Source organism: Motacilla alba, chromosome 24, assembly GCF_015832195.1.
Source record: "Motacilla alba alba isolate MOTALB_02 chromosome 24, Motacilla_alba_V1.0_pri, whole genome shotgun sequence".
Classification (NCBI taxonomy): Eukaryota; Metazoa; Chordata; class Aves; order Passeriformes; family Motacillidae; genus Motacilla; species Motacilla alba.
This window is the reverse complement of record NC_052039.1, coordinates 1602308-1625471: the sequence shown is the minus strand read 5'-3', so window position 1 is coordinate 1625471 and position 23164 is coordinate 1602308. Positions and strand designations below refer to the sequence as shown.

The window sequence follows — 23164 nt, the reverse complement described above, 5'->3', positions numbered from 1 at the left end:
ACTCCAGTGACTAACCCGAGTCCTCACCCTTCCTGTCTGGCTGTGTGCTGCCTGATCCCCAGCCCGAGAGCCATCACCCCTCTGCTGCTCCTTCGTCATCTGTGTCTGAAACAGCCTCGTGTGCAGGGGCAGCCCTTTCTCACAAGGCTGCTTAAGGCTTTGCAAGGATTGTGGGTTAAAACCCCCCAGAAATTAATAATAGTGCTCTTCCTTCTGCTGAGGTGGTGGCAGGATGGGAGAGTGCCAGGAGTGGGATTCCATGGTCCATTGTGGTGAAAGACCTAGTTTCTCTGTACGCAGGGAGCTTCCTTGGCCACCCAGCCATTGGTTCCCTGGCAGCTTCTCCACTGAGCCCCAACCTCTGAAAACTTCATGAGTTCTTGGTGCCAAAAAGGGCTCTGGTTTCTGCTTGGTAACCAGGGATGTAATTGCAGGGATCGTCTTGCTGCTACCCCAGTTCTTTGCTCCTTTCCACACCATGAGCTCTAAGAGGGGTTTTTTTGCTGATGGTGGAAAACCCAGATGTGATTGATTTTTTCCAGGCTGCTGGCTGTGCCGGAGCAGAACCCGGAGCTGGCTGGAGCAAAGTGCCATCACTGGAGCTGCCCTGGGGCTCTGCTCAGCTCATCCCTTTTACTAATATTGAGGTCAGGCAGCTCTCTGATGCCTTTTAGCAGCAGGGAGAGGCAGAGCGGCTGGATGCAGCCACCTTCCCTTATTTCTCTGCAGAAATTCCCATTTCCTGGGTGAACAGTTGGAGTTGGTGATCTTACAGGTATTTTCCAAATTATTCTCGGAGTCTAGAAGTGCAATCCATAGTAAGAAAGCTGCAGTGGTCTGCTGTGGGAGCCTTTTCCTCTTGCTTCAGCTCTACCCACCTCCTGAGCAGAGCAGGGCAGGCCAGTTGATTTGGGGAGCTGGAGAGCTTCAGGATCTGGAGATGGTCAGCGGGGTTGCCTGTCCCATGGCTCTCCCCTTCCCTAGGTTTTAATTTGCTAAGAGACAGGGATGATTTTTCCCATATCAAAGCATTTTCTCTGCCAAGGGGGAGCTTGGTCTCCTTTGATGAGGGAACATCCCAGTTTTATGTCTCCACTCAGGCCAGCCGAGGAATGGAGATGGTTAAACAACACACAGGCCCATCCTGTCTCTAAGGAAGGTTCCCCGGTCCTCAGGTATTGAAAAAACACCTTCAGTCTTGAAAATAGACTCTCAGAGGGCTGTGACAGACAACCAAGCAGCACATCTTCCACAGACCATCTGCCTGGCTCCTGCTGGATGAATCATTTTCCTGGGAGACTGCACTGGAGAGCAGGGGGTGCATGGAGCCCAGGATGGAGGCTGCCTCTGCCTGTCCCAAAAGAAGGGGTCAGGGAGAGACATTCTGATGGGTCTGCAGCCTTCAAAGGATTAACTGAGGTCCTGGGTCTGGGCCTGCAAAGCCAGATGGCATTCCCAGGCTGTGGCTCGAGGAAGGGTGAGCCTGAGGTGATCCAGGACAAAGCCGGCTTGTGCTGGGCATGAATCGCCACATTCTTGTCCCTCTGGAGCAGATGCTGCTGAGGGCATTCCCTTCCTCCTTTCTGAACAGATCCTGCTTGCCTGGCTCCTGCTTTGGCCTTGTCACCCTTTTGGGAGCATTTTGGCTGTGGTGTGATGGATGGCACAGCCTCTGCCCGTGCCCTGGTGGGGCAGGACACCAGTCTGACTTGCACTGGTTCCCCAAATCCTTCTGTCGGTGTGAGTTCCGAAGGGTGATGGCAGAGCTTGCTACAAATTCACTTCTCAAACTGCCAGCAATTTTTCCCTCTCTTTTCTTCTCCAAATTACTCAGCGCTCATCATGCTGAATTAATCCAAGTGGCAGTTTATCCTTTGTAAATGAAATATTAGGGCAGGGTGTAGTCATTCACAGTGACTAGCAACCCAGCAAAGGCTCCTGGCACTCTGCTCCGGCAGCAAATATATTCCCATTTCCTGGTGGGCTTTAAACCCCTGTTGTCCTCTGAGGCTGGGGTGGCCACAGGAAGCTCGTGGCTGGTTTTTGGGTCCACCCAAGGCAAGACAGGTACCTTGTGACTGCTCCATGGATGCGATCAGGTGGCTGAGATCCCTGTGGGATGGACACGGCTGGTGTCCAACACTTGGTGTGGGATCACCATTGCTTCCCCAAACCTTGGCGATGCTTGAGCCACAGCACCGTGACCTCCTGGCACAGAGGTCTGGGCAATCAGAGGGCTGGGTGGTCCTGGATTTGCATCTCTGCAAGGGCTTTTATTCTGCTCCCAGTCCTGTTGATGTTGCCATGGGGGGATGCTGGAGATGGAGACCATCACCCCAAAACGAGCCCATCCACCATCACCAGCAGGACACAGCTGCTGGGGACTGAGAAGATCCTGGCAAGTGAAGCTTTGCAGCCTCTTTTAATATTCTTTCTGTCTTGGGGGCACAGCAAAAATAGACATTTGGGATGCATTATTATTGCTGGAGTTTCATTGAATGCTGTTTATTATTTTCAGATGCAATAAACCAAGATGTGGAACCCATGAGACCAAAGGGTCAAAATATCCTTCAAGCAAATCCCTGCCGAGCTGTGGCCCTACTAATTATCCCAGATTGTCTACAAGCCCATGGCAATTAAAACCTAATTACGGCAAGTTTTCCTGTCACCACGGGTAAAACTGCCCCACTTGTTAATGGCGAGGAAACCCCTTAAGAAGGATGAGGGATGAGGCAAAGATTCTCTTCAAATATTGATGCAGTTCCCTTGGCAAAACCAGATGTGTCAGTTCAACAGGTATTTTATCCATTTATATTGGCACTGGACATGTTGTCTCAGGGATTGGCAAAACTCACCCTGGGTAGGAGGGATGAGTTTGAGGCTGCAGAAATAAAAATAAAGTTTTGAGGGGAATTAAAAAAAAACTTTCAAAAGTTGACTGCTAATTTTGTGTATTGTGGGGTGGGATGGAAATGGAATCCCGTGGGAGAGCAAGGTGGCCTGACACGAGGCATTCCTGTGGTGACAATTTATTTTCAGGAAAAAGAAAAATACTTAATATTAGTTGATGATTTTAAGCAAAGCCATCCCCAGGGCGTTTGTGTGTCATCTCATGATGGTTTGAGCTTAATCTCATGGGGCTTCCAGCATCATCTCATGGGGGTTCAATGAGGGAACAGTGCAGACCCCTGGCTCCGTGTAAATCTCCAGCAGGATGACTTTTGCCCACCTCCCCAAAATCTGCTGCGAGCCAATTTTGGCGGGTTTGGGGTCTGGGTTTGCCTTGGGAGGGGTTGCCCTCAGCCCCATGATTTCTGGGGGTCCGCGGGGCGCGGGGAAGGCGTTGTGACCCTTCCCAAGCTCTCCCGCGCCGGGGACGAGGGACCAGGCGCCGGCAGCTCCCGGGATGCTCTTCCCCTCCTTCCCTCCTTCCTCCTCCTCCCTCCGCCGCCCGTGCCGCGCTGTGCGCAAGCGTGTCCGCCCCCGGGCCGGCCCCGCATCCCGCACCCGCCCCCCGCATCCTCCCGCCGCCCCGGCCCCCCCGCGCCGCCCCATGGTGAGTCCGCAGCCGGGGGTCCCCCCTCGGGTCCCCCCGGTCCCCTCGCCCTCCCCCGGGTCCGCGTGTCCGGAGCGGGGTTTGGAGTCGGGGGGCGTTGAGCGCGAGAAGAGGGGTGCGAGCAAAGCCCCGGTGATTTTCGGGGGGCTGGAGGGGTCGGAGGGGGCGCCCCGCGGCGGGGGGCGCAGGGCAGGGCAGGGCAGGGGCTTTGCCCGCCTGGCAGCTCCCAGGCAGGGCTGGCATGGGGGCGCAAACCGGGGCTATGGGGGTGCTCCCCGCAAACCCCTGCTCGGACCCCCCCGGAGCATCCCACGCCTTTGGCATCGCTGTCCTGGCGAGCGCGGCACATGGGAAAGGGACAAAGTGGCTTTGTTTCTGCATTTTGTGGGGTTTTGAAAAATGATTTTTATGATTATTTTTCTAATTAGCGTGATTGATCAGCGCCTGAAGTGTGAGTGTGGGCAGCGGCGAGAGGGAAGCCCCCGCTCTCCCAGCGCCCTTCCATCTGCTGTCTCCCCGCTCCTGGCAAAACAAACCCCCTCCTGTCGCCGGGAAAAGACGGCCTTTGGCATCGCTCCTGCCCACGGCCACTCCCGGGGAAGGAGATCCCACCCCGAGAGCCCCGGGAAATGAGGGTCTGGCATCTCCCCATAGCACGGGGTGGGCTCCTTGCGATGGGTCTGGGTGATCGGAGTGCCCGGGAGCCGGGGGAGGGAAGGGAAAATCCTCCCGGAGGCCCTGGGAGGGGTGTGCAGCTCAGGACGGCATCGCTCCCGTGCGGAGCAACGACTGAGGAGGATTTATTAAGTGGTCTGAGGCTTTTTTCCCCATCCCTGAGCGTCCTCTGACTGGTGGGTGGATGTGCTGCAGTAGCCCGGTGATCCCAGAGGGGTAGAGGGCTCCCTGCCGGGCCCCCACCCAGTGCTGCTGCAGACAGAGCTGCTGGCAGCGGGACCTGGGCATGTTCGTGCAGGATGAACCCTGTCCCGTCCCATCCCGCTCCGTGTGCCTGGAGCCCTCTTCTCCCACGGGACAGGACTGCTTCCAGAGAGAGATGAGGATGCTTGCCCCGGGACCAGCAGCAAAAGGACCAGCTGGACCTTTCCCCATTGATCTTTTCATGTCAGGTCTTTGGAGGGTGAACCTGTGGTGTTTTATTGTTCTGGGGAGTGGAGAACAAAGGAAAGTTCTGCCTCTGGGTGTTTTTTTTGTGTTCCTCAGCTCGGACACCATCTCTCCTGTTGGATCTGTAGGGTGATGCCCAGTGGGTTGATGCTGGCTGCTTGGCAAGTCTGATCTCCATCTTTTGGTGAGATGAGCTGAGTAAAGTCTTGTGGTGGAACTTTTTGGGAAGCTCTGCTGAATTTCCCCATCTTTTCTGCTGGGCTCTCCCTCTGGATGCTCCTGGACGCAGGTGATGGATTGCTCAGGCTTTGCCAGCTGTCTCTGCCAAGGGTGTCCATGGGACAGGCACCCCAGGCAGGCCAGAACCTGGGATCAGTGCTAGAACTGATGGTTTAGGTGTCCTCTTCCTACCCTGGCTCCTAACAATCCGTCCAATGTTTAATGAGCTCCTCATGTTGCTGTAAGCTGTAGGATGGGATCAACACGCTTTGCTGGACTCTCCCTAACCCCTGTCCCTAATTGTCTGCATCATTAGAGGGCTGCTTGCTCATCCAGCTTCAGGCAGGGAGTTAATAGCAGCTGCTCCAGCAAGGCACCGCATTCTGAGAAATAATGCTTCTGCAAATGTAAATATAAAAGAGGAACTGTCCGTGGATACTGATTTTAAGGGATGTCCACTATGGAGATCTGCAAGTAGGGTGTATTCCACATCTGGGATTGGAGCATCCTCCTGGAGGATCCACCCTGGAGGGAAAACATCCGTTTGGAACTCTGGAGCAGCTGTAGTTGTAGTCATGTCTACAAACCTGTATTTTTATAGCTTGTGTCATCCCCATTCTTGCAACCAGCATCAGAGGTGGGTGCCAGGCTGCAGGATGTGGGAATGCTGAGACCAGTGCTCTCCCCATGCCTGTGTTCAGAGGTTTTCAGCTGGCAACAATCCTCAGGTTGAATCCTGCTAATTAATTATTTGGCAATATCTCTAAATCCCGTGTATTCTGTTGCTTGTTCTCTTTGATGAAGTGATGGTCCCATTGCTTTAGCTTCGAATATTCCAGAGCTGGTGCAGGCTGGCAGCATGGGATCTGCTTCTCCACAGCTTTCCCTATTGTGTTTTGTTTTTTTTTAAGATTTATTTTATGTTATTTTTCCCCTTAAATTCTTTTCCTCTGGAAAAGAATGATGTAGCATGATGTAGCATGATGGCTATTTAAGGAGCAGGGATGTGGTCCTGTTCCTGCAGAGACTGGCATCCTGGATTCACCGGGATCCCTCTGGCATCTCATCCCACTTTACTCATTCCGGTCTGGGACCCCCCCATACTCTGCCCCCAGGGACACTTGCATGAGTGGTTTTGGTTTTGCAGTGAGGAAAGGAAATTATTTGATGCTTTCATGCAGCTTGTTGCAACTTCTGGTTCTCTGTTTTTTTTTTTTTTTTGCTGTTTCTTAAGTTCCTGTCGTTTTGCTTTCACACTTCTCTGTCCTCCAGCTGCAATCCTCATATTTATTGAGCTTTTTCTAGGAAAACCCTGTGTCTTCTTGGGAGGGAAGAGGAAAAAAACCCAGTACTTGCTAATCTCTTGCTTTTCCAGCTGCTGACCCCTTGCATGTGACTGGGGTTGGGCTGGAAAGTTTCCTTGGAGGAAGGAGAAAGGCACTTGGCTGTCGTGGAACGGAAAAACCAAAGGAGCCGCTCTCCATCCTGGTTCTCCTTCGGACTGGTGGATGCTCGCCGCGGTTTCGGGCTGGCGCAGGCTGCGGCCGCTCTCCAGGATGTGTTTTGCCGTGTGCCGGAGCCCCCGGAGCCGCGGCCGCTGCTGCCGGCCCGGGCTGGGCACGGGCACGGCCCCGGCGGGGAGGTGCGTGCGAGCGGGGCCGGGCTGCGGCCAGCGCTGCTCCGCGGGGACGGGGCTGCAGAGCGACCTGGGGGAGCGGGACGGGGCAGGAGCACAGCGGGGCTGCAGTCTGCCCGTCCCGCGTGGATCTGCCCTGCTGTGACTTGCTCTGCTGGGATGTCCAGCGAAGGTGGGTTGGACCGACTGCTGCTCCCTGTCCCTGGACGCAGGGAACACTGGAAGGGGCTGGGGACTCCCCACTGCATCAGCTCCTTGTGGAGGACCGCTCGGTCCAGGCTAGGCTGGCGCTCTCCATCGGCCCTTCCGTGCCATCCTGAGGATGCTGGGATGCTCCTGGACCGCCATGGCACGCAGCCTGTGCTGGCAAGGGATGCTCGGAGGTGGGATGTAGTGGTCCCAAGGGATGGATGGTGCAGTGCTGAAGGAAGACTCCTGACACCGCACCAGAAGTTAGATCCACAAATCCATGGAAGGATTTGTGCACCGTTTTGGAATTTTGGTTTCTTTTTATTGCAAGTCAGAACAACCGTAAATCACCAAACCACGTCCGGATGTGACCATGCAGGAAGCTGATTCCCTCTCCCCTGTTCTTTGTAGGTTTAAAAACACGTATCTGTGCTGAAGTTTGGTTCTTCTCTTTAATCCTGGGTCTGTGAAGGAGGCTTTAACCTGAGCTCACGCCGTTGGAATTCCCTGCTGCGCCAGGGAGAGGCTCCTTGCCTTCAATCGCTTCCAGATGCCATTCCCGTTCCGGCTCTTCCCCTTGCAAAATGTCTCCCCCAGCCCGCCGAAGTTTTCCCGGCCGGATTCGACATCCTGATATCTGGCCAGGCTGAGTAAGCCTGAGTGAGCCTTAATTTTTTAACCAGAGTCTGATGCCAGTGGCGTGAAGTTGGAGCTCACCCCGCGGTGTTGCACAAGCCGGAGCCCCGGGGTGGATCCTCCGTCGGGGTTTGAGCTGCTTGCGACATCGGGTGGTTTTAAATTTCTTTTAAAACGGAGGTAAATGAGCTGGGATGGAGTTTGGGGTTTGGGATCCCCTGCTGCACCCTCTGCCCTCATTGCCAATGGGGCAGAGCTTCCCTCAGCCCCAGAATGGCAGGAAACTGAGGCAGGACAGTGCTGAGCAACAGTTGAGGAGTCTTAAACACTGCTCTGGGGCTTTGCTGATGCTGTGTGCCCCCAGCCAGCCCTGCATTCCCACCGTGGGTCATAAAACACCCCTGGATGGGGATTAAACCCCCGGCACAGCAGCTCTGTGGCTGTTGGGCTCATCTGACCCCCCTGGCTTGTGATCTGTGGGTGAGATTTGGTGGCACGAGGATGGATCAGACCTCTCTCTGTTGGGAAAGGAGGAAGGCACTGAAGCATTGAGGGGGAAAATGAGGTGGAAAGTGAGAAGTGAGGGAGAAAAATGCAGAGAGTGGGGATGCAAGTGAACTTTGGGGAGGCAAGACTGAACAGGTCTAGGGTGTGAGAAGTGGGATGGTGTCAGAAATGAAGGGCAGTGAGGGGCTTTAGGGGTTAAATGTGGTGCTGCCTTCGAACAAGGCATCAGGAGCAATGCCAAGGGCTGGGAATTCCTCGGGCCCATCCCTGTGCGATCACCACTGCTGCTTCCAACCCAAAAAATAGACAGGGAAAAAAAAAAAAAAGAATCACAAAGAAATGTCTGTTTGGGCATATTCGGGCTCAACAGGTTTTGCTCCCGGGTGGGGTCTGGTATTTGGGGTGGGGGAGCTGAGTGTGGCCAAGAGCCTGGCTGTCAGAGCAGGCTCTTTATGCAACAGAAAGATGTGATTTGTCCTCAGAAATCTTACCCCGGGCTCCTTTTCCACTGCCTTTTTTCTTGTGGGGTGACGGCAGCCCTCGAGGGCTTGGGTGGTGCAGGCAGTGTGGGAAGGGATGGGCAGCTCCTGATGAAGGGCTGGGGGAGCTGGGGGAGATTTTCAGTTAAAATATGGATGAACACAAGGTTTTGGAGCCCCGACACCTCAGCACCTGCCCCAGGACCAGGTCCCTCTGCCAAAGCCGTGTGTCCCCCACACGTTTGTCTTCTTCAGCATCCTGGTGGTCCATTGGCATCTGCCCTGGAGCTGGGGCTTCCCCGGCCCCTTTGCTGCCTAATTAACAACGTTGCTGCATAATCCCCCCTGCATTTACAAGTTAAATCGACAGATTATCTGTATTATGCAAACGCAGCTTTAAATCTTAATTATTTATTTGCATGGGTGTCTGGAAATCAGCAGCACTAAGCCTGGGGATGCTGTTCTCTTGGAAGTGCAGACTTGTGCTAGGAAATGAACCCAAAGCAGGCTTTTTTTGGTGTGGTGGGTGATGCTCAACACCCCAGCTTGGGAATATGTCTATTTTTTCCTTTAAATTTTTTTGGGGTGGGGGGTGGTTATTGTGGGAGGCTCATCCTTAAATAGCAGTGGTTTATTTTTAGGTCGGTCGCTGCTTTGGATAATCCGGCTTGGCTGGGCAGCTTTGCTTTTCTTCCCATTCTCAGGGATTTGATAGAAATGGGTTTATTAAAATATTTTATTTTTTAATAAAATAGTTTAATAAATTTAATAAATTATTAATAGAATTAAAGAAACACAGGGTTGAAGGATGGAGGTTCTGCTGGTGGTTGCCCTTTCTGTGCTGTCCTGGACAGGGAGCATCCACTGGGATGACCATTAGTGAAACCTCTTTCCAAAGTGTAATTCCCACACTGGAATTACAATTTAGGCTCGGCCAAAGGATGGTTAGGAAGCGGCTGGATTATCTCCCATTAAATACTTGCTGAATGAATAAGCTGCTGGTCCTGGGGCCGTAGCGACTGGGGTGACGTGAGGGATGTGCTGGGCTTGGAAACACCTTGCTCCTGCCAGCTGGAGACGTTTTCTCTGGAGGAGGATGAGCTCACCTGGATTTTATTCCCCTCCCAGCCTGGCTTTTGCTCTCTCCCCCCTCGGGAGGTAATTTTAACCGAGGGAGGCTGGCGCCGGCGATGGAGCACCGAGGGACGGACGGACGGACGGCTGCCTCCCTGCAGGTCTGGCGGGAGACTCCTCTCCATCTCCCCCTCCCCTATTTTAACAGCCCTGGGGAGATTTGGTCCTCGATGGGGAGGATGATGACGGGAGGAATTTGGAGGCTCTTCCCTGCCCTGTGTGAGTCCCCTCCTGCCTCTGGAATATCCGTTCCTGCCGGGATGCTCCTACACTGGGGCTGAGCCCCTCAAAGGACCAGTTCTGGCTGGCTTTAGTCTTTAGCACAGGAAGGGATGTGGCCACTGGATTTTTGTTTTCTTTTGCTCAAAGCCATGAGCATCCCGGTGGGAGGTGTTGGGGAGTGGGCAGAAGGTGCCTTTTCCCCCTCAAATTTGGAAAATATTATTTAAATGATTAAACTGGTAGGCAGGAGAGGAAACTGAGGCCAGCAACACAGCTGGAGAAGGAAAGGAGCAAAATCCATCTTGTTTAGGGCTTCTTGAGGGGTCTGGGATTTGCGACGTTCATTTCCTGCTGGGATCAGCTGCTGGATGGGTTGAGCTGCCTGCGGCGAGTGGTGGAGACGGCAGCTCCTGACCTGGTGGACACTGGAACTGTGATGGGACTTTTCTGGACCTTGGGCTGGGAATGACCGTGAGCATGGGCTCATGGCCGGGAAACCACTCGGGCGGCTGGAGAACAACCCTGGGAAGAGTGGCAGCAATCCAGCTCCTGGCTCTTCCAGTCGAGCTGGAAAGACCAGCTTAGGGCAAGACCTCGGATCCACAGGATCCTGCCTGGCTGATGTGCTTTACAGTACCACAGTCTCACCCAGGGCTGCAGGATCCTCCTGGAAGCCCCCAGGCAGCTCTGAACATCCTCATCCTCATTTCCACGGGCAGGGGCTGATGCTGTGCCATGAAATGCTTTAGCAGGAGTTCCCCAGGGAGAGTTTAACCTTGTTAGTGGATCCTGTAATTCACAGCTCTAGATGAAAAGGCTCTGTGTCAGAGGCAGCAATGTTGGATGCTCTGGTGGATTCAAGACTTCTGGAAAGATCCTGGTGCCAAAGGTGAATTTTGTGGCCTCAAGTGCATTTGGTTTGGCTGCTGATTGCTCTGAGCCCTTGGGATTAATTGCCCCCCGAGGCAAACAGCGATGGAAGGAGGAAGAGGAGGTTCTTTCGGTGGAGAGGGAAGGTGTGACACTGAGATGGAGCCATCCCTGTCATCCCGAGGCATGTGCAGAAAGCCTGATCCCTGGTGAGAAGAAACCTTCTCAGGCTCCTGGGTGGTTTCCATCCCCACCCCTCGGACCAGGATGTAGCCCTCTTTGTTAAATTAATGGGATATTAAGAGAGGAGCATGCTCTGGGGAAGGCTTGCACCTCTCTCATCTCTGCTTTTTCTAGCTGGAGGAGATGGAGAGAGGCGAGGAAACCTCTGGCCCTGCAGAGCTTTCCCTTGGAAGCACCTTCCCTGCCAGGGCTTAAGGAGCAGCTGACAGAGAGAGTCTTGTGTTCCTCACATGCATCTCTGTTTCTTGCACTGAAATGAGCTGACATTCCCTCTCGTGTGTTTTTCTGGGGAGAGCCATGGCTCCCACCGCAGCCCTTCCCCCCAGGGGCACAGGCAGAAGAGCAGAGCTGCTGTCCCGGGGCTGACTGGGATAGCTGTGCTCCGCTGGCTGCCTCGTTTTTCCCTGCCTGGGAGCATGGCTTGCGATGCCGAGCAGAGAGGCTTTCTCCGGGTGGCGGCAGGGTTTCTGTGTGTGGCGTTGTTTCTCGGCAGGGCTTTTCCTCCCCCAGATCATAAGGATATGACAGTGCTGGGCTAGGATGTGCAGTTTGGAAAGTTTTGGGGGAAAAGATGCCAGAGACGAGGGAACAAGGAGCGTTCTCTACGCAGGAGGGCAGGAAAGCTGCATTCCCCTTTCTCTAGGAAAGGGCACCGCTCCATCTCGTGGGGTCTTCCTAAAAGTCCGAGTGACTCACGGAAGGAGATTTCGGTGTGAAAGGCCGAGGGGTGCTGGGGAAAGCTGCGGCGAGGTCTGCGCTCCGATCGGCCACACCTCCTGCTTAAAGAGCGGCGGGAGCCCGGCCCTGGGGTGCCGGTGCCGGCCGAGGTGGGTGGGAGGAGTGCGGCTTTTCGGCGCTGGGAGGCTTTCCGGAGAGCTCGCTCCTCGGTGCGACCTGTGCCGGCTCGCCGGGGCCCCGCTCCCGCTGGCCCGGGGCCGCCCCGCCCGGCGCGCCGGGTGCCGTGCCCGGGATGCGCAGCGATCCGTGCATCCTCCGGACGCTGCCCTGCCGCTGCGGGCGGCCGCGGCCCTGAGGATGCTCTGCCTTCTCACTCTCCTAGGGGAAGAGAGGACGGCCGCGTAGATCCCGCCGAGCTCCCGCCTGCTCCGCCTGGACCGAGAGGACGGGCCGTAAGTAGCCGTGACTCGCTGCCAGCTAATCCCCGCCCTGCTGGGGCTGCTTTCAGCCTCTCCCGCGCTGGGGATGCAGGAAAAGGTCTCCCCCGGATGGGAGTCCTCCTCCCTGCGTGGGTTAACGGAACGCTGAGGTGATGCTGGGGGTGCAAAGACTGTGCATGAGAAAAAAGAGTAGAGAAGAGGATTTGGGGCTGGCCAAATCAGGCTGAGGGGTTGCTCTGGGGATTCCTCTCCTCCGAGCCTGGTGCAAAACAGGAAACAGAGGAGAAACCGCAGGGCCGAGGTTGCATGTAAGCCTTGCAAGGAGGATGGCAACGGCAGGCAGCTTCTGAGCCCCAAAAGGGGACCCTCAGAGTCAAAAGCCGTTGGGAGCAGGAACTCCCTGCAGGATAACGCAGCCCTGCAGCTTGATATTCCTTAATTTCCCACCCCTTTTCCCCAAAGAGCTGGGGCATTGCTTGAGTTTGGGTTGGGGATGGGCTGGAGCACCTCCGTGGTTTAGTTTTTACCTTCCAGAACTGTAAGGGAGTGGTGCTCCTAGTGGGTGTTCTGCCTGCTGCTCCCAGGAGAGCGGGGAGAGGCTGCCAGCACCCTGCCTGCACCCTGCCTGCACCCCCAGCTCACTGCCTCCCCCTTTCTGCTGCCTTTTGGGGGGATTTAGCCCAGAACACGGGCTCAAAGCTGTGTCGCCAAAACTGCTTTTGCTGTGTCTGCTGCATCCCTGGGTGATCCCTGAGGATGGAGATGCTGGAGAGTAAACACGGCACCGAGGTGAGCGTGGCACCAAAGGGGGGCTGGACAGGGCAGGTAGGAGAAGGGTGTGCCTGGATCGATGTCAGGGGATCAGGGATAAAATCCCACAGGATTATCACTGCTCTCATCTCCTTAGCAGGGGCTTGTCACCCCATGGGTGGCTCTGCTCTCTTCAGCAGCTTGGCCATAACCTCCAGGGTGTAGCGAGCTGCGTACAACAAGAAAAGGTCTTTATTTTAGTGTTTTAAATAGCAAAAGAGTGATTAAACCTATATAATAAAAATAAAAATATGTAATCTCTAAAAGCGTAGCCCAACTGTAGCCCTGTAGCTCTGTGATGGCCCAGGGTTACCCCAGAGCAGTGAGATAAACAGGTATACCCACACAGCCGGTGTTTTGGGGCTGTGGGAAGAGATTTGTGTCCCATCCCTTCTTTTTTGTTCTGCTGCAATGATTAAAAAAAACATAGGGGGAGAGGAGAGGATTGAGCCAGGGCTGGTCTGAATCGCTCTGGAGCACATTAAAACCAACTGTGCCGTGGGAAGGCAGAAGCAGCTTGGATTTATCCTGAGGACCTGCCACTGTGGAAATACTCGTTGTACCTGAGCTTATTTGCTGTTGCCACCTTCAAAATTGCAGCCTGGTCATGGGTAAATGTTTTGTTAAGACTCACATGCCAACGAGGGCTTGTTTCCCCTATCGTAAATCTTTGGCTGGGTTACTGTGTGCCTGGGATACCACGGTAAAGGAAACAGCGCTGCCTCTCCGAGTAAGAGGCAATTAAGATTCCTTTAAAGATTCCTTTAAAGTGACTCGCAGGGCTCTTAAAATAGGATAAATGTGGGTATCAGTGCACAGGCCGGGCTGGCTCCACACCCTCTGTGGGGTTGTGCCCAGTGTCCAGTGGAGTTGGTTTTTGCAGTACTGTGCCCTCACAACCCTCTTCATGCCCCAGCCATGGCACTGCAGCTCTGGCTCTTGGCATTGCTCTGCTCTGCGATTTTTGGCATCCCTTGCCCCCTCCCAGCATTCCTGGTCCCCCCTTGGCATCCCTCTTTCCCTGCCATGCATCGTCTCTTGGAGGGGGCTCAGATCTGATCCCTGCTGCCTGTTGGGCTTGCAGTGGTGGTTGTTGCGATCCCACAAGGATTTTCTCCCCATCTTGGAAAAAAACCTCCCAGAGCACTGGGAGCTCGCCGCGGCCGGGGCGAGGAAGGTTTGGGATGCCAGGCTGGGTGATTTGGGTGTCTTTGATGCTCTGCCAAGCCCAGGCAGGGCCTGCAGTTGGCTGGATCCTTTCCCTGCAGGATGGCCCCCGGCCGCCTCCCAGGTCGCGCTCAGGCTGCGGCACGCGCGGGTTGTGCCGGGGCAGGGCGCGGCCTGGGGGGCGATCCCGCATGGAGCACCCGCGGGACGGGGGCCTGGAACATCCCGGGGCTGTACACTGCTTCTGTGGGGGTCGTTGTTGTCCTCCAGGGAGCACAGGATCTGCCCTGCTGGCTCCCAAAAGCTCCGTGTGCCTGGAAAGCTCGGGAGAGATGGTGTGGCTGGGACTGAAGGGGTCTGGCCTGTCTGTCTGTCTGCCCTTGGTTCCCACTGCTGAGAGTGAACCCTTAGGAACTGCCAGTGCATCCCTTCCTCGGGTGCTATCCAACTCTCCTCCAGTTAAAAATAAAGACGTGTTTTTTTGGGATAAACTGTCGGAGATGCTGATTTTTCAGTGAGCATCCTTCTTACCCAGGGAAGCTGGACCAGGCAGTGGGTGGCTCCGTGTCCCGTGGGCATGTGGGATGGGACGGTGGGAGCACAGGAGAGGTGTCCTTGCCTCCTGTCATGCTTTTCCCAATCCACAGGTTACCATGGGAACATAAAAGTACCAAGCCTGCTGGTCCATGATGCTTTGTCAGGATGGCCTGGGATCACTATCCATCCATGCTGGGATGGTGTGGGGGAATTTATAACCACTCCCCACCTCCGTGCTTGTTCCATGCCTTTAAATTCCTTTTTTCCCTTTTTTTTTTTTGGCTGGGAGCATCTTGGCAGGTGCTTGCTTCCACTTTGTGGATTGACATGCCTTAAATCTGGAGATGCTGGAGCCATTGAGGCCATGGGGGGAGATGGGAATGGGTGGATGGAGATGCAGGGATGAACCTCTCTGAGTTTCCCCCCTGGCAGGAGGGTTGGTCTGTATGGGTGTTGCTGGCATCTCCTGGGGGACGTGGTGAAACTGGGAGGCCAAACGCTGCTCCAGGTCAGAGGTAGACAGGGAAACTCCACGAGGCTTGGCCGTGAGCTGCCTCTGCAGCATCCTGGGATGGGGCTTTCCCAGAACACAGGGTGGGGAAGGGAGTGGGAGATGGGGAATGGGCCATGGGGCTTTTGGATCCTTTGTGCAGCGATAATTGCAGCCTGTGGTGCTGTGGGGGTGCATCCTCCAACATCAAAGAAGGGCTTTTCCAGTCACTTCTTCCAGGTGTGGGGAGCTGAATCCAGCTGGGACTTTCCCCCCAGCTTCAGGGCTTGGTGGGGCAGGCAATGCCCTGGAACAACCCTGGGGGAGCGAGGGCTGATCCCAGCGAGTGCTGAGCCTCTCCCTGCCGGACAGGGAGGCTGCAGTGCGGGATCCAGGCAGGTGTTGTGGTGAGGGGTCTGTGTTGGGGGATCTGAGGGATGCTGTGATGGGACAGGGGTGTTGTGGGGGCACTGAGGGATGCTGTGATGGGACAGGGGTGTTGTGGGGGCACTGAGGGATGCTGTGATGGGACAGGGGTGTTGTGGGGGCACTGAGGGATGCTGTGATGGGACAGGGGTGTTGTGGGGGCACTGAGGGATGCTGTGATGGGACAGGGGTGTTGTGGGGGCACTGAGGGATGCTGTGATGGGACAGGGGTGTTGTGGGGGCACTGAGGGATGCTGTGATGGGACAGGGGTGTTGTGGGGGCACTGAGGGATGCTGTGATGGGACAGGGGTGTTGTGGGGGCACTGAGGATGCTGCGGTGGCTTTGAGGATGCTGTGGGAGCTCTGAGGATGCTGTGATGGGACAGGGATTCTCAGGGAGGCTCGAAGGATGCTGTGGGGACTCGGAGGATCCTGTGATGGGATGAGGATGCCAGTGAGAGGGGACTCTGAAGACATTGTGGGGGATCAGGGATGCTGCAGGAACAGGGATATTGCAGGACTGGGGATGCTGTGGGAGGGCTCTGAGGATGCTGTGAGACCAAGTTGGCATGGGGTGCTCTGAGGATACTGTGATGGCACAGGGATACTCAGGGGGCACTGGGGATGCTGTGATGGCACAGGGATGCTAAGGGAAGCACTGGGGATGCTGTGATGGGACAGGGATGCTAAGGGATGCACTGGGGATGCTGTGATGGGACAGGGAGCTGCAGGCTCCCAACAGGGAGTTGCAGGGGGCTGTGAGGGTGCTGTGATGGGACAGGGATACTCAAGAGGGTATTTTGAGGGTGCTGTAATGGGACAGGGATACTCAGGGGATGCTGTGATGGGACAGGGATGCTGCAGGCTCTGAGGATGCTGCAAGACTGGGGGTGCTGTGGGGACCAGCAGGACCCTTCGGCACCGCTCACTCCAGCAGCTCTCCAAGGAGGACACAGGACCTGGCTCGGGGTGTTCAGACCTTCCTGCTTTCAGCAGCTGCTCTGGTTTGGGCTGTGGATCTGTGAGGGCTGTGGGGAGCTTGAACTCATTCCAGAGGCACCAGGGGTGCGGGGGCAGCGGGGTGTGCTCTGTTTTGCTCCGCATTCCCTGATCGCTTCACTAAACAACGTTCCTTCTCCTCGGGGATTATAAGATGTGTTTGCCTTAGATAAATTTTGCATCAGGCCCAGCTTGTGCATACAAGCCTGGGAAAAGATCATAAAGCTGTCAAAAATATTATTTAAAAGAAGCTGGTATGTAAAGGCAAACATTGCGGGCAGAGCAGATTTTCCCAGTGCTTTCACTGGTGGAAGGGGTGAAGTGAGCTTGGTTGGGTGTTTTGGCACCCAAGGGTGAAGCTGGGGGGTGAATTTGGTGCTAAAATCAGGTCCTGATGCCCAGCAATTTCCCAGCCCTGGGCAAACAGGGGTACTCAGGCCCCCAGGAGCAAACCCAGCCTCCAGCTGAGGCAGTGGATTTCCCCTTGGGGCTTTTGTGGCCAGTTTTACTAAGAACAAAACTCCCCAGGAAGCACAAGCTGCTTTTTACCTTCCCCTAATTTTACTTTTTCCAAGCAATTGTAGTATGTAAAGGGGCGAGACCCCCCCTGTGCCTTCTCCCTGTATTGCTCCCACCTGTGAAGACCCAGCTGTAGGTTTCATCTTCCCCAGGAGGGGCTTGTTGGGCTGGAAATTTGGATGCAGGATGAGAGCCAGTTGGGATGGGGGGTTGCTTCCCCTTTCTGGAGCCCCCAGGTAATGATGGGGCACAATTATCCATGTTTTACAAAGGAGAAGTGGTTCTGAGGGAGGTGCTTTCCTAGGGGACCTCCTCACCTGCCCCATCCATCTGCTGTCAAGTGGACACAATTTTCTTTTTCTAGTGTCCTGTCCCGTTGCTTTTAGTGTGGCTTAATTGTCCTTAACTGCCTTTTAATTGCCCTTCCTGCCCTTTTTAATTAATTGCTCTCCTGCCCTTTTAACTTCAGAAGCCCGTGACAGGGAAGGGAAGAGCCTGGCTCTTGTGGGACCATCTTTGGTCCCATTTCTCCTCATTCTTGATACACTTTTGCCCCCAAACCTGGTGTTCTTGGCTAGCTGAGGCTGTGGCCCTGCCTGGTGTTTGGCAGGCGTCAAGTTTGTTAGTGGCACTTCCTGGGGCAGGGAGGGGGTGAGGTGGGTGCCCTCCCTTGGCAGGTGACGAATCCCTGGAGGCTCTGATGGGCAGGCTCTGACTGGGAGCCTGTTTGCATCGCCCAGCCCCCCGTGCACCTTTCGTCTTGGCTGACATTTAACACCTGAGACGTGGCTGGTCAGGGCCAGGAGGAACTCAGTTACTGGGGGAAAAGTAAGCCCAGCCCTGAGCCTGGCTTAGAGCAGGATTCACCCTGGGAGCAAAGCCTCCCCTGTACCCCAAAGCTTCTCCCTGCTGGTAAGTTCATTTTCCGTCCTTGCCGTGTCCTGGTGGGATGGGATGAGCTCATCCTGGGATGGCTCCAGCCACCCAGTTGGAGTTCTTTGCTCCTTATTCCAGGAGTGAGAGGTTTCAGAGGAGCACAAAAGTGTCCCCGCTTCCCTGGGCAGTGTTTGTGTGGGCACTAAGCTCTGACACTTCCTTTCCCCAGGCCGGGATGGGTGAATCCAAGGCGTTGGAGGTTCCCCAAGTACGTGATGCTCTTTGGTTTGATCCTGCTTAGCTGCTCCTGTTCTTTCTGACTGGCTTTGTGGTGGCACATTGGACTTTTTACCTGCTGGTGCCAGGTGGATGCTTAAGCAGGCTTTAAAGTCTCCCCCATGGGATTTTGTGGTTGAAACCCCACTGGGGGTTTATTTTTCCTCTCTAATTTTTCTTTTTTTTCCTTTGGCCTCTAACCTGTAGGGCTGAAGCTCCTTGGGAAGTGCCGCTTGCTTGGCTTTGATAAGCTCTCTAAACCAACCTTTTGGCAGCAAAGAAATGTGAATTTAAATAAATAAATCCCTTGGGGAACCCTTGCACCTGCTTGTCTGCAGATGCAGATGGGCAAGCAGGGGGTGATGCCTCTTGGATGGGGCTTTAGGGTCAGCTCTGATGGGTTTCCCTGTTTTCCTGCTGCAGGCGACCAGCCGCGATGAGAGCTCCGGCCCCCGCCTGATCCCTTTCCTGCTGATAAAAATGATCAACAAGTCTCGTGAGTCCCCCAGGGATCCCATCTGCCTCTGTCCAAGCAGGGCCGGGGAGCCTGGGGAATTTGCATTTGGAATTCTGGGGGTTGGATGCTGCTTTGCTGTGGTTCCAGTTGAGTGATGGAGTGGTGGGGTATCACAGGAGAAGGTCGCAGTGGGGAGGGTGGTTTTGGGCACCTTGATCTCTGGGCTCGGGCACCTGGAACCCCTTGGACTGTGTTGCACAGAAATGGGTGGAGGCACACGGAAAAAGGATATTTGCCTAGGCTTTGATGAAAAACGGGCAGGAGGAAACAGAAACGTCACAGTGACTTTTAAACCTCAGATAAAACCACCTGACTCATCTTAGAGCCGCTCCTCTCCGGGCCGTGGTGCCAGCCGAACCTGTTCCCTCACGAGAAGGTTCTGCTGTCCTGGGTCTAGCTAGGGATGCTGTGGGACCCCACGAGCAGTCATCAAAACCCCATGGCTGACACTGGTTTATCTCTCCCCCTCTCCTCTGGGCTTGCAGGAGGGAAGATACTCGGGGTGCTGGTGCTGTTTCTGGTGATGGTTTGGTACTCGATCTACCGGGAAGACAGGTACACACAGCTGTGAGTGCTTCTTACTCAAGTTTAAAGAATCTCCTGCCCTTTCCTTCACTGCTGGGAGGCAGCAGCTTCCTGCCCATCCCTCACAGGGATGCCAGAGCATGGCACATTCCCTGGATCCGAGGGGACTGGGGAGGTGGCAGCATCCTCGGCTGCTGCTGGAGAATGGGGGACACAAACGAGGCTCCCCCTCGGTGGGTGTGGTGGTTGGGCTCTGCGGGGTTTTTTGCTAATGGTGCTTTCCCCGGTGCTTTTCTGAGCCCGGGAGGATGGGAAAGCCCTGCTGTCTTCCCAGTGCCAGCGATGCTGATGGAGATGGGGAAAGTGGAGTGTGAGGTTCATGAGCAGAGCAAGAGAGACCTCTTCTGATGCAAGGCTGCAAGCCCAACTGATAAATGCCCAGGCAGTGCCGGCCTTAATCTGGCTGGAAATCTCTCTGTCACAGCTTGAATCCCACTGTGGGGATGCCTGGGGGTGCCGGAGCCCCTTTCGCCAGGAGGGGGCTGCAGAGGAACAGGCATCATTTGATCTAATTAACCTCTTCCTTTACAGCTTTTATTTCCCTGTGCAAGAAAACAAGACGACAACGTGTCCCCTCGGGGAGGTGGAAAAGAAAGCGGCGCAGCTCATCGGGAAGTGAGTTTTGGGGCTGGGAGAAGGCAGTAGGGGGATGCAGAGCCAGGACCCCCTCCCTGTGCCATCCCTGATCCCAGTGTCACTGACCCTTTGCTCCTTGGCAGCTACACGAGGGACCACCCACTGTTCTTGCAGCTGAAGGACTATTTTTGGGTGAAGACGCCGTCGCTCTATGAGCTGCCCTACGGCACCAAGGGAAGTGGTAAGCCTGACAATGCTCTGCGGGGTCGGTCTGTCTGTCTGTCCATCCTGCTACTGCTTCTGGGGTTTCAACTTCCCTTTTCCTAAAGACATCTGCAGGTTGATTTTGCGGGGGACTATTCCCAAGCTATTTTCTTGGATTTTAGACTCTGTAGCGTGTATCTCCTCACCCTGGGTGCACAGGGTGCCTCTAAAAGAGTTTAGGGTGGGCCAGGTTTTACTAAGCCCCAGGGACAGTTTTATCAGCTTGAAATTGGGATTAGCAGTAGGAGCAAATTTGGCAGGGATGGGGCAGCACGCAGAGTGTTGTGTCAGGCAGGAGCTGCCTTCCTCGCCTTCCTCACCCTGTCCTTGCCTTTGCTTTGCAGAAGATGTCCTGCTGCGCCTGCTGTCCATCACCCACTACTCCCTGCCCGAGAGCATCCAGAGGTAACACTGGGGTGGGTTTAGGGGCTTTTCTCTCTTTTTCTTCATCATTGCTCTCTTGGGAGCGGTTGAAATTTGTCTGTTGTGGGCCCAGGATTTGGCAAAATGAACCTCTGCAACCCAGGGGTGGTGGATGGAGCATGGGAAGCTTTGGAGAGCGGACAACACCAGGTTTAACTCCCCCGGTGGTTAAAATCACGCCAGTTTTGGAACAGGTCTGGTTGAGACAGGGTTTTCTCTCGCAGCCTCAAGTGCCGGAGGTGTGCCGTGGTGGGCAACGGCCACCGGCTCCGCAACAGCTCCATGGGGGACACCATCAACACCTACGATGTTGTGATCAGGTACAGCCCCGGGCCCGGCCCTCCGCTCCCTCCCCGGTGCCACCACAGCTGGGGCTGACACCTGTGATGTCCCAAAGGCTGAACAACGCCCCGGTCCACGGTTATGAGCAGGACGTGGGCTCCAAGACCACCATGCGCCTCTTCTACCCGGAGTCAGCCCACTTCGACCCCCGGACTGAGAACAACCCCGACACGCTGCTGGTGCTCGTGCCCTTCAAGCCCATGGACTTCCAGTGGATGGAGGCCATCCTTAATGACAAAAAGAGGGTGAGTATGGTGGAGAACCAGGTCCAACCCCTCCCTGGCTCTCCGGACTCTAGCTGTCATGCCTGCCCACCCTTGGGGACGTCTGGGCTCTTGCAGGTTAGGAAAGGGTTTTGGAAACAGCCCCCATTGATCTGGGACGCCAACCCGGAGCAAGTGCGCGTCCTCAATCCCTACTACATGGAAGTAACTGCTGCTAAACTGCTCAACCTCCCCATGAAGCAACCACGGAAGGTCAAACAGGTAAGGGGTGGGGATGGCCAGTCACTCTGCACACCCTGAGGGGGGACAGCCTGTCCCCGTGCAGCTCCCTGAAGGCTGTGGCTCTCTGTCCCCCAGAAGCCCACCACAGGGCTGCTGGCCATCACCTTGGCACTGCACTTCTGTGACCTGGTGCACATCGCGGGCTTTGGCTACCCCGATTCGGCCAACAAGAAGCAAACCATCCACTACTACGAACAGATCACGCTCAAGTCCATGGCCGTAAGTGTTTGCCCCACAGTTTTGTCCCTGTTCCCCCCATTTTTCCCCCAGGAGGGGGGATGGCAGCCCAGGAGAGCAGTGCAGGATACGGAATGACCTGAGAGGCTCTTTCCTCTCACTCCCCTCCCATGATGAAGGTTGAAGTCCATCTTTGCATGGTCATCATCCAACTTCTCTTGGTAGCTGAATGTCTTTGGAGGCATGGAGACTTGGATCCATCCCCAGTTTATGTGTGAGGAGAACTCGTGGACAGGGGGATTGGGTGGGGAGGGTTCTGTCCCTGCTTTTGGGGGGCTGAAGTCCCTGCTGGTGGGCTGGCAAGGTGGAGGATGGGAAGGGAGGGCTGGAAGTGTGTGGCCCAGACTCTGGTGCCACCCCCTGCTCCCTGTCCTGCAGGCGTCAGAGCACAATGTGTCCCACGAGGCCGTGGCCATCAAGCGGATGCTGGAGCTGGGACTCGTCAGGAACCTCACCTACTTCTGAGGGCGGCGGGGCTGTGCAGGGACACCGTCCCCAGGGCGAGGAGACACCGTCCCCTGCAGCGAGGGGACACCGTCCCGCGCGGTGAGGGGACACTGCGCTGGCATGGCCGGAGTGACCGAGGGCAGAGCATCGCTGTCACTGCTGCCACCACGGCCTGGGACTCCTGGAGCAGGGCCGGGGCTGGGGGCCCGTGCTGGACCGCGGGTGCCCAGGGTGGGGCAGCTCTTGGGGGTGCAGGGAGCCCGGCGGGGCCGTGGCCCAGCGCCTTTTCTACTGACGCACTGAAGCTACCGAGGACTTGGAGGGGGTTTTTGGGGTAGGGGGGTCCTCCCTCCCAGCGGGCCTGAGGGGGTGAGCCAGGGCAGGAGCCTTTGCCCTGGACATTCTCTTTCCCTTAATTCCCTCATACACTGACGAGGGCCCTGCTGAGGGGCTGATTTTGGGGTCCTGGCCCCTCCCCCGCCAGGGAATGGGAGCTTTTGGGGGCTAATGTTGCCTCCTCCCTGCCCTGGCCCTACCCCCAAATATTTAATTCCCTCCCTTTTTTTTTAATTTCCTTTTTTACTTGGCGGCCCTGTCCTGTGCCTTAGTGCTGGCGTAGGGACTCGTCCCCACAGCCCCCCTGGGTGGGGGCCCCTGGGGTGCTTGGCTTCGGGGTCTGCCAGGGCCCTTTGGTGGTGCAGATTAATTTAATTAATTTAAATCCTTATTTATGGTGGAGCCTTCACCCAGGGCCTGCATGCCACTGGTGTCAGGGACGAGGGGCCTTGGGTGGGCTGGTGTTTGCTTGGCTCCTGGGGTGGGCATTTGGGATGTCCCCCCACCATGGAGGGGTTGACTGGTGCCTTCTCCCTGCTGGTGTAGGGTCCCCTCTGCCCCCGTGGGGCTGCAGGTGCTGGGGGACCCCATGGATGGGGGTTTTGGGGCTCCTGCTGGCACCCAATAAAGTCCTGGTGAGGCTGGGATGGGCTGGGCACTGCTGGAACATGATGGGAGGGGGGGTGTGAGGGGGTTTTGGGGCTTTGAGATGCAGGGAGGGTGGCCTGTCCCCATGCCATTGTGTCCCCTTACCTGTTGTGATGCCCTATCTCCTGGCTCCGACGCTGGGGTTGTGGGGTCCCAGCTGCCCCGTGCCTCAGTTTCCCTCTACCACCGGCCATTTCTGACCCCATGGGGCCTGCCCCAGGAGGCCACGGCACACCCAGGCTCCAGGC

The 23164-nt window shown here is 55.8% G+C and overlaps 1 protein-coding gene across 13 annotated transcripts; it reads left to right on the top strand.

Moving 5' to 3' along the window:
• The first annotated feature begins 3498 nt into the window (after positions 1-3498).
• On the top strand, positions 3499-22915 carry ST3GAL4 (ST3 beta-galactoside alpha-2,3-sialyltransferase 4). Of its 13 annotated transcripts, none has more exons than XM_038161426.1 (13): positions 3729-6708; positions 11877-11946; positions 17989-18027; positions 18459-18531; positions 19038-19119; positions 19669-19752; positions 19857-19954; positions 20322-20382; positions 20625-20720; positions 20798-20987; positions 21084-21227; positions 21324-21467; positions 21864-22915. In XM_038161426.1, the coding sequence occupies exons 3-13, from the start codon at positions 17995-17997 to the stop codon at positions 21948-21950; spliced, it is 1092 nt and encodes a 363-aa protein (XP_038017354.1). In that variant the 5' UTR covers positions 3729-6708; positions 11877-11946; positions 17989-17994; the 3' UTR covers positions 21951-22915. The 13 variants fall into 13 exon arrangements, with proteins under 13 accessions (XP_038017355.1, XP_038017357.1, XP_038017354.1 ...); XM_038161424.1 differs by lacking the exon at positions 3729-6708 and adding an exon at positions 9604-10592; XM_038161422.1 differs by lacking the exon at positions 3729-6708 and adding an exon at positions 9605-10782.
• The last annotated feature ends 249 nt before the right edge of the window (positions 22916-23164 follow it).

Coding starts and splice junctions, on each gene's coding strand:
- ST3GAL4 (XM_038161418.1), top strand. CDS start 11,357: ATGTGCAGTTTGGAAAGTTTTGGGGGAAAAGATGCCAGAGACGAGGGA. Junction 18,532..19,037: donor AAAAATGATCAACAAGTCTC/GTGAGTCCCCCA, acceptor CTGGGCTTGCAG/GAGGGAAGATACTCGGGGTG. Junction 19,120..19,668: donor GAAGACAGGTACACACAGCT/GTGAGTGCTTCT, acceptor CTTCCTTTACAG/CTTTTATTTCCCTGTGCAAG.